Here is a 10,264-nt window from a genome sequence, read left to right on the forward strand (position 1 = left end):
AAGTTTCAAGAATGTTAGGACTTTTCATATGCCTTTGCTGCTGCTGCTGCTGCTGCTCCCTTGTTCTGGAAGAAAATTGCTACCCACTGTCTGTACCACTATTAAAAGTATGCTCATTTTCTCATTTGGAAAGGACTTTCTCCCTTCATGTGTCCTACAAATGTGGAAATCTGAGAGCAAAATAACTTCTACTCTATAATAGTCCTGAGAAATAATTTATTGTTTTCTCATCTGTATTTCTACTGGACTAGTAATATATTTAGTTCAACATTTATCATACTCTGTCACTCTTCACAAGTGTTGTCTCTTAAAAAGTGAGCATTTTAAGGTCAGATAAAGTGTTTTCTCTTCAAATTCTTGTGTTTGGCATTTATTCAACAAATACATCACCAGATGGGTGGATGGAGGGATGGATAGATGAATGGACTGATTTACAAAGAAGGAAAGATTCAGCAAATGTTAGAGAATATCCACAAAAACCAGGAGATGGGAAATATACGATTATTCCTACTTTGTGAAAATTAGCCAACTGCAAAAAACTTTTGAGATATGCCTTTTAAGCTATATAGCTAATCGAAAAAATTAGTTTAAGATTTGTGGATGAAGAAATACAAATTGAAAATCTGAGACAGCATGCTGTGCACCATATGCCATCCATAGTGAGAAAGCAAAATCACTAACATGCAAGTGAGAAGTTTTCCCATCAAACCACAATAGAACGCCTACCAAAATCACACTCCTTCAATGAGGTATCATTATTATGATTTTAGAAAAAAAAGAGAAGAAGGAGAAAATAAAAAAGGAGATAGTAACTTGCATAGGAACATACAATGAATAAAGAAGGGTCCTTGGACTCCATTGCTATTGCAATTTTCATCCAAGTTTAGTGACCTCTGAAAGAAGAGCCTCGGTCTCTTATCTCACTTCAATATATGCAAAACATAGACCCTTTTTTCAAATAAGTGGCTACTCCATGCCAGAATTTTGACCTTACTCAAAATAGGAAGGGAGGTAAAAATGAAAGACAATTTTACAAGTGGGAGAATTCCTATTATTGTAAGAAAAATTAAATGTTTCAGTTGAGATAATGTCAGCATTAAAAGAATGAGTCAAGGGGCACTTCCAAATGATTTCTAAAAAAATAGGTACAAAAACAAAAAGAAAGTGACCTTACTGTATGCAACCAATACTTTCAACTATTTTTTTTTTCTTTTTTGCAGTTTTTTTTTTTTTTTGGCCAGGGCCAACTTTGAACCCACCACCTCTGGTATATGGGGCCTGCGCCCTACTTCTCTGAGCCACAGGTACTGCCCAATACTTTCAACTATTTTATTGAAGCAGTCTTTAACACCCCAGAGTTTGAGCTTCATGAGACTTTATCTTTTTCTTGAAGTCCCCTGACATACAAGGTACCCAATAATCTTTATTATTCATATATGGTATTTTGAAGTATCAACAGCACTAGAGTTGGCAAGAAGAGAGCACTGAGTGTTTAACAGGGAATTGCTTAGGCAAAATGCAAATGTAGTCGTTGTGCCCCACTTGTTATTTGGAAACTTACTACACCGAGTTCTAAATGTTAGTATTTGGACGTGAAAATAGCTTTCATAAAATTTATCCATTTTGATGAATATATAGAAGATAAAATATTCCCTAAAATAATAATTGATGAATCTTGGTGTGTATATGGATTTTCATATGCACACACACACACACACATAATACATGTATTAAGCATATAGATATATAAAAATTATCCAAATTTTTCTGGGTTCCCTAAGATTTATTTTTTGAAACTCATATGAATCCTAGTCATTTTTGAAGATAATTATGAAGAAAGATAAATTGGTTTTCTTATGGAAAACTTTAAACTTTGTGCTTTTTTATGCCTTAAAATTGCTCATTTGATTAAAAGAAATCATTTATCACTTTCAAAATTTTCCTTCTTCTAAATAAGCTAACAAGATCAATTGCAATCCAAAACCACTACATATGAGCATGTGAAAACTAAAAAAAAAAAAAAGTAAGAATTGTCTAGTTCACCTCTTCTCCTAAACTTGAAATTTTCTTTTGAACTCTAAAATGTTTATCCTGTAATTCCTTATACTATTTTTGTTATCTATGACCACACAGATCAAATAACACCTTTCTTCTTCATACTGCTGCCCTTGAGAAGATGAAATCAATGACCATATCATTGCTAAGCCTGTGCTTTTTCAAGCTTATGTTTCCTACTGCCATCAACTAACTTCATTCTATACAATCTCCAGACATTACATTAGCAAATTCATGTTCTTTTTCACATGCTATAATTAATTCAAGTTTCATAGGGCAGTCAATCTTGAAGACAATATTCCAGTGTTTTATCATACTGAGTTTATGACCAAGTAAAAATCCCAAGGTGATGTTCACACGAGGTTTTGTTTGGCATAGCAACTTGAGACTAGAAGGCCAATTATGTAATGTAAATCCACAAACATGAGCTCTATTGTCTATTTTTATCTCATAAAATTACATCACCTGTCATCATTTACCCTGATGAATACTGCATGCATTCATCATTTATTAATGGCCAATATTCAATGGACTTTTCCTTGCTTTCAAAAGATAATTTTAAATAATTGGCATATAATTCACTGAGAGACAACACATTGTGAGTTTCTACTGTGGCCACATAAACTTAGAGGACCAATAACAACAGAAGATAAGTCATCTCTTAACAATAAAAAAGTGAACACTGAATCGACTACTTTCTCAGATGGGTTTCATCACTTTTATTTTTTCTGGGAGGAAAATATTAGATAGACACCTATTAAAGTTTAGATATTTATGGGAGTTAGGGCATGAAGCTAATTATTTAAATAACAATTTATTTTTAGAAGCAACACCTTCCAATTTGTGATAGTTACTCTATAATTTTTTTAAAGGCAGTGACAGTATTTAGCAATTATGGTGAAATATTTTTCAAATATATAACATGATGACGATCAGTACAATTTACTTAGAGAGCATCCACTGAAGAGTTACTCTCACCTCCACCTTACAAACAAGCCTGAAACAACTGGCTCTACCATGGGGGCTTTCATTTTCCTTTCCTTCATGATCCTGGCCATATTCTCAGGTAAATAATGTGACTTTCCTTCCAATTCTCAAAGCAAAGAATTAGAAATGTTGAATGATTTAACATGCTTTGGTTATATAAATTTGAAAGAAGAAGTAAAAAGTGGAATTGGGAAAGCAATGCCAACTGCATACTAGAGTTTGTAAAACTTAAAGGGAGAAATAGAAAACAAAATAAAACAGAATTGAGATGCCTATTTTTCAAATTTTAATGGAAAATTATAACACATTATGATATCTTAATTACCTCTTTTTACCCCCCAATTTCACCCTTAGTTTTTTATCCTATAAATGTATTTATCCGAGAAAGAAATACTAAGGCTTTTGTTAAATCATGATTTGTAATGGCAAAATAGGGAAATGAACTAGTTTCTCATTGCTACAAGACTAGTTAAATAAATTATGGGAAACCCATAAAATGGTACATTTGTAACAATTGAAGGGAAAAAAAAATGAAGGTGCCTGTATGCAATATAGCACCACTATATTGTCAAGGTAGAAAATAGTAGAATAGCATGTACACCATGGTGCCAATTGTCTTTGTAAACAGGGTATCTCTGAAATAACTTACAAAAACCTGGTCCATGTGATGGTGTCTTAAGCCTTTACTTTTATTATTTACTAGGTATTAGAAAATAATTGTGTCCTAGATAGAAAAACGTTTTGAAGAAGTCAGGCCAGAAAGAAAGGGAAAATAACTTTAAACTATTTACTCTTTTGAATTTTTAAGACTTGGTTCCATTTGTTGATGTCACTTATGCAAAAAATAAAAAGAATTGAGAAAAATAGCTCATCAATCAATTTTTTCCCATTTCACGAACATGTTTATTCTAATTGCTATCTTCTTGATGTTAGTGACTGTTAATGAACAACTTTCGACCCGTAGAATCCAAAAGGCCCATACATCCATTCATTTCTCTGCTGAAATTAGTTTTCTTATCTATTTTTCTGTCTATGCCCTATACTTCTTACATGTCACTTTCTCCAGGAATAAGAAAAGATGTCACTCTCTGATGTTTATATTAAGTCTCAGTTGTCTACTTTACTTCTCATACACATGAATAGAGCATTGATCCCAAGACTATAAACTCCTATTGTTTGTAGCCACTACCTGACTTTTCAACTTCCACAGGTAGGACCCTAACTGTCTTGTTCACAGTTGTATTTCTACTGCTTACTGTGGTTCTGACATAGTAATAGACTTGTTACATTTATATTTTTTGTTAAATTGAATGAATGTCTAAATTGTACCACCAGATCCCCCACTATACGGCAGTTTGGTAAAGTAGATTGTTAACTGTTAAACTCCTATGCCTGAACTAGCACCTACACCACCTGCACTAATATACCAGGCCATGCTCAGTGGATGACAATTGATAATGCATTTTATTTTAGTTAAATTGACTTGAAAATACAAATGTATGTACTCAGGTAAATATAAAGAACAGCTGTTATAAATGCAAATAAAACCTGAAGTATAAATTTAGAATCATCCACATTGAAATAATTTAAAGTTGTATAAATTGAATAAAAAGGTCTCCAAGGAAGCCTATGTTAAAAAAAAAAAAAGTAGATCTGAATAACCTTTAAGGAAACACCCCACATTAAGAAGGTGAGGGAGGAAAGGAGAATTCTCAAACAAAGAAAAAAAAGGGGGGGATGAGACAAAAAGAAACATTTGTACCAAGCAATGGAAAAGAAGCATAAGACACAACAGAATAAGACTGTACTAGTTTTGAAGCCATTCCATTTATTTATCCATTGTTTTCTAAGCCTTATTCATTTGGGAATAGAATCTGAGAAAAATCTAAAACAGATATCCCCCCCTCCACTGGGAAAATACATAAATAAATAAGATAAAGTGTAAAGAGTAAATGAGTTAGGAAACATAGACTTTAAAAAATAATCATGTGATAGCTACCATTCTCCTGGGTAATTTGACCAGAAAGAATTAAGAAAAATAACCACCAGAAATAGCAGAATTGGTGCTCAGGCCTTTTATTAGAAATGGTAAACATAAAGATGATTGAAAAGAATGTTCTAAAGAAGAAGAGAAATCTGTCTTTGGGATGGGGGAAAGGGAAAGAAGATGGCTACAGAAAGCATACAGAGAGATCAAAAAGAGAAAATAGAGCTTTTTTCATAAAGTCTACCAGCCTTCATGTCTAGAACATTGATGATGACATTATCTGTAAAATGAGACTCAGAAATTGGGAATGTAGTCTGTGATGTGGAGAAAGTTTATAATAGGCATTAAAAAGAGTCTGTTTGATTCACAAGGAAACAATTATGAGGAATTTGGGGCAAAATGAAGGCCTACTTCAAATAATCCAAACTCTATGATTTAGAAATGGGGCAAGCTGGCTTGATGCAGTAAGTTTTAGAAACTGTGTAATATAATCAAGAAAGAAATTAAAGAACCCACATATTCTGCATAAGAGGAAGAATGGGAAGATTTTTATCTTGGGGCATGGTTAAACAATCAAGGATGCATTAAGTAAAATTGTATTTTGAGTGAAATATATTGATTTAAAACTCTTTATGTTAAATTAATTTATTTTTACTTTTGTGTTTGCGGTATCATTCCAGTGTCTTCAACTCAGATTTCAAAACCACATGTTTACGAACAAGGAGAGAATCCAGAACTTCCTCTTGTTCTAGAGAAACAAAATGAAGCTAACCACCTAGGAGGACAAAAGGAATCTAATAATCAAGGAGGTAGTTACACACAAGGAAAGCCTGGGACATTTGTTCTGCAAGATCAACCAGAGTATTCCAGCCAGCTAGAAAAATCAGGGAATTTTAATCAGCAAGGAAGGCCAGGAGTTTTGAACCAGCCTGGGATGTCAGGAGTTAGGATTTTACAAGGGAATTCAGAAGAATCTAACCAAGAAGGGTATTCAAAAGCTTCTAATAAAAAAGAAAAATCAGAATCTTCTAGCCAACTAGTAAAACAAGGGTCTTCTAGTCAGAAGGAGTATCTAGGTTCTTCTAGTCAGCAAGGGAATATAGGGTCACCTGGACAACAAGGAAAACCAGGATCTTCCAAACAGCAAGGACATCTAAGATCGTCTAGCCCACAAGGGAAACCAAAGTTATCTAGCCAACAAGAGAAGACAGGGTCTTTTCGTCAACAAGGGAAGCCAGGGTCATCTAGACAGCAAGTGAATCTAGAGTCATTTCCCCAACAAGGAAAGCCTGTTTCATCTAGTCCACAAGGAAAGGCAGACTCATCTAGCCAGCAAAGGAACCCTGGGTCATCTAGTCAGCAAGGGAATCTAGGCTCATCTCATCAACAAGGGAAACCTGGGTCATCTAGTCAAAAAGGGAAGCCAGGGTCATCTTGTGAACAAGACAAGCCAGGGTCATCTAGCCAGCAAGGGAAACTAGAGTCATCTAGTCAACAAAAGAATCTAGGATCATCTCATCAACAAGAGAAGCCAGGGTCATCTAGCCAGCAAGGGAATTCAGGATCTTCCAGCCAGCAAGGGAAACTAGAGTCATTTAGTCAACAAAAGAATCTAGGATCATTTCATCAACAAGGGAAACCTTGGTTATCTAACCAACAAGGGAAGCCAGGGTTATTGAGTCAGCAAAGAAAACTAGGGTCTTCTAGCCAGCAAGGACATCTAGGGTCATCTAGCAAGCAAGGGAAATCAGGTTCTGTCAGCCAACAAGAGAATCTAGGGTCTTCTAGCCAGCAAGAGATTTCAGAGTCATTTCACCAACCAGAAAAGTCAAGGTCTTCCAGTCAACAAGGAAATCCAGGCTCATCTAGCCTGCAAGAGAAGTCTGAGCCATTCATCCAACAAAGGAAATCAAGGTCTCTTTACAATGAAGGAGAAAGAAGAAATTTAGACAATTCCAATATGATGAATATTCAGGTTAGTGTTAATACCTTTTATTTCCTCTCAGTCAACTCACATTAGCATTCCATTTTCTAAAATTAAAATCGTGAGCATAACACACTGTATTTAACAACAGCAAATAATTTTCACTTTCACTGATTAAACAAAATGGGAGGAATTTTGTTTCTGCCTATTTTCACACACAACACTTACAATCATTAATGAGTGCCATGTACTTTTAGTCCACCTTTCATTCCCTTCTATAATTCTCCACTGAAGTCCTTCTACATATACTAGACTCACTTAGACCTCCATCAACTGAACCTGTAATCCTCACCAGGTTTAAATTTCATGCCCATTTATATTCTATTCGTAATCTACAAACTACTGATGATGTAGTTCTAAATCAAAAATATGATATGACAGTTCTTCCACCTAGAAGATGAAAGTCAAACTCCTAAACATGACATTCAAGGATTTTCATGATCAAGCCCCAGAGACTAGAATAAGTGAGGCATATGATAGGTTTTCCTGACGTATGTGTTAGATGGATGAATAAATGCATGATGCTTGAGAGCCATCCTAACATCCATCTGATTAGCATGTTTCCTATATTCCCTTCTCAGTTCTTCTATACTTTTATCTTCATTTACCACTTTCTGTCCCAAAATAAGCCTCCCAATACCATTATTTATGACTCTGAACATTCCTTTTTTCACTCATATTTAAAATAGTTTTCTATAACACTTCCTCCATCTCATCATCTTAACAGAAACTTTATTTTTTAAAAATATCAGTCATTCCTTATAACCCTTTCAGATGAAAGGCATTTACTCCTCTTCTCAGTTGCATGAAATACTAAACTCCCAAGGAGATTCCCAACATCCAGACTTTCTGACACCACTAGTGGGTCTCTGAGTCTTTAGAGTGTTACTTAAACCTAGTAATTTTATATTTCATTATAAAACTGGAGAGATACCCATGTTCAGTTTCCAGAGTATGTGTGAATGAAAGAAATTTTCATGAAAGTTATAAAATCTCTCTGAATCATTTTTCTTCCGTGAGCACAAGAGGTAAAAACAATAAATCAATAAATTATGACCATATATGTTTTGCATTTTTGCATTTGCCAGTATGACTTTTTTCTGACTATTGTTTTTTCACACAAAAGAAGACTTGTTATCAGAAAAACTAGAAGAAGGGCAATCTGACAGGTTCTAAAAGCAGGAGTTGATAGCTCGGTTTGAATCATAGCTTGGACATTTAATCCAGTTGGGATCTTAGGCTTGTCGCTTAAATGCACTGTGCTTCTATGCCTGTAGCTATAAAATGGGTTGAAATATATTATCATTCCAGTACTATTGCATAGACTAAATGCAAGGGATCAATAAAATCATTGGTTCAGTACTGTTGTATGGATTAAGTACAAGAGATCAGTAAAATCATTGGTTCAGTACAATGCTTATGAATAAAGCTTATATTTTTACTATAATATCTAAATTAACTTGATTGCCCTATTCTTAACTAATGGTATTTCTTGTTACTACAGACTAGCAATACCAGCAGCAAGAATAAAACTAGGGAAACAAAATGTCACTCTATTTACAAACCAATCTGTGGTTCTGATGGAAAAACATATGGTAACCTCTGTTCATTTAATGAAGCAAAGAGGTAAGGCTTTGTATTTCTTTATATCAGGAAGTACTGTTCTGATTCATAGACAATAAAGACTGTTTCTCTCCATGTCTCTATTCTCTCAATTAGGTCTTGGCTATAATTTGGCCAAAGGAAACAGAAAGATACTAAATCCTTTAACGGTAAATTCAGCCAATTCTTGGGGGGAATGTGGTTTATTCAGTTATTAAAATAGGAGTAAATTTACTTTTAAGCCATTCATTTACCAGATATTTATTAAACACTCACTATATACCAGACAATACTTTAAGCTGTGAAGGAGGGGCTGGTGTGTTGGTTTATGCCTGTAATCCCAGCACTTTGGAAGGCTAAGAAGGGAGGATTACTTAAGGCCAGCCTGGAAAACACAGTGAGACCAATCTCTATTATTAAAACATACACACACATCCTTGCTTGAGACAGAGTCTCACTCTGTCATCCTTGGTATCATTATAGCTCACAGCAAGCTCAAATGTTTTGGGCTCAAGTGATCTTGCTTTAGCCTCCCAAGTAGCTGGGACTGCAGGTACACCCCCTATAAAAACTTGCTAGTTTTTCTACTTTTATTTAGTAGAGAAAGGGGTCTTGCTTTTTGCTCAGGCTGGTTTCAAACTCCTGAGCTCAGCCTATCCACCCTTATTTGCCTCCCAGAGTGCTAGGATTACAGGTATGAGCCATCGGGCTGTCCAGAAGTCCCTGCTTTTCTGGAGCTTTTATCTTTTCAGTAGAAGCCAAACAAAGTAAAATACATCAGAGGATAAAAAGGACTGTTAAACCCATGAATTACTCATTGTTACCTACTAAACTATGTTTTAATCTTAAATGATAGTAAAGGTTAAATTTGGTGAGTGACACAAATCTTCAAGAGTCATACACTGTAAGAAATAAGACAACTACCAAGCTATTGAAATTGTAGTATGTGGTTGAGAAGAAGTCAGATATCTTGGTTCCTAGAATTTTTGGATGTTCGATTATGAAAGGTAGGAATAAGATAAGAATAATAGGAATAATGCTTCTCATGTTCTATCAGTTGAATTTAGTACATACTAAATTCTTATTGTAGAAATAAATGCAAAAAGTTAAGTATCCTTGAAGCCCTACATTTAGAACTAGAAAGAACATGAGACACCAATTGTCTCATATTATAGCTAAGTCATCTATTCCACAGATGAGAAGGGACTTGCTCAAAGAACACAGATTCTCAGAGCAGTCAGTGAGAACCATGCAGGCTAACACCTAGATCTGCTTTTGCCCCTCTGATTTTAAGATAATCACATTAGCTTTTTAGGGTAGTGCTATTACTTGGTCCTTGATTTCTTTCATTATCTTTGTTTTTCAGGTTGAGTAGTGGGAAACTAAGTCTGAACCATGAGGGGAAGTGCTAAGCATGTATGTGAACCAAGTTACCTGGAGCTTCGAAATTTACTTTTAATTCTCTTTAAACAATTATTTCCCTGGGAATTCCAATGTGAGGTCAGCATGAATCTTACAGATCTTATGGGTCCTACCTTATTCTCAAGTTTGTTCTAAGGCAAATAAAGTTAGTTACAGAGTAGTTTCTAGTTTCTGGAATTGTTTATTTTCTAGGCTTTTCCAAATCTTACAAGTATCTACGATGCCTC

The 10,264-nt window shown here is 34.8% G+C and overlaps 1 protein-coding gene across 1 annotated transcript; it reads left to right on the forward strand.

Moving 5' to 3' along the window:
• Positions 1-3,032: 3,032 nt before the first annotated feature.
• MARCOL (MARCO like) lies at positions 3,033-10,027 on the forward strand. The gene is made up of 4 exons (XM_053566211.1): positions 3,033-3,121; positions 5,710-7,004; positions 8,518-8,639; positions 9,982-10,027. Exons 1-4 carry the CDS (start codon positions 3,073-3,075, stop codon positions 10,025-10,027), a joined length of 1,512 nt encoding a protein of 503 aa, XP_053422186.1. The 5' UTR covers positions 3,033-3,072.
• The last annotated feature ends 237 nt before the right edge of the window (positions 10,028-10,264 follow it).

Source organism: Nycticebus coucang, chromosome 17 (assembly GCF_027406575.1).
Source record: "Nycticebus coucang isolate mNycCou1 chromosome 17, mNycCou1.pri, whole genome shotgun sequence".
Taxonomy (NCBI): Eukaryota; Metazoa; Chordata; class Mammalia; order Primates; family Lorisidae; genus Nycticebus; species Nycticebus coucang.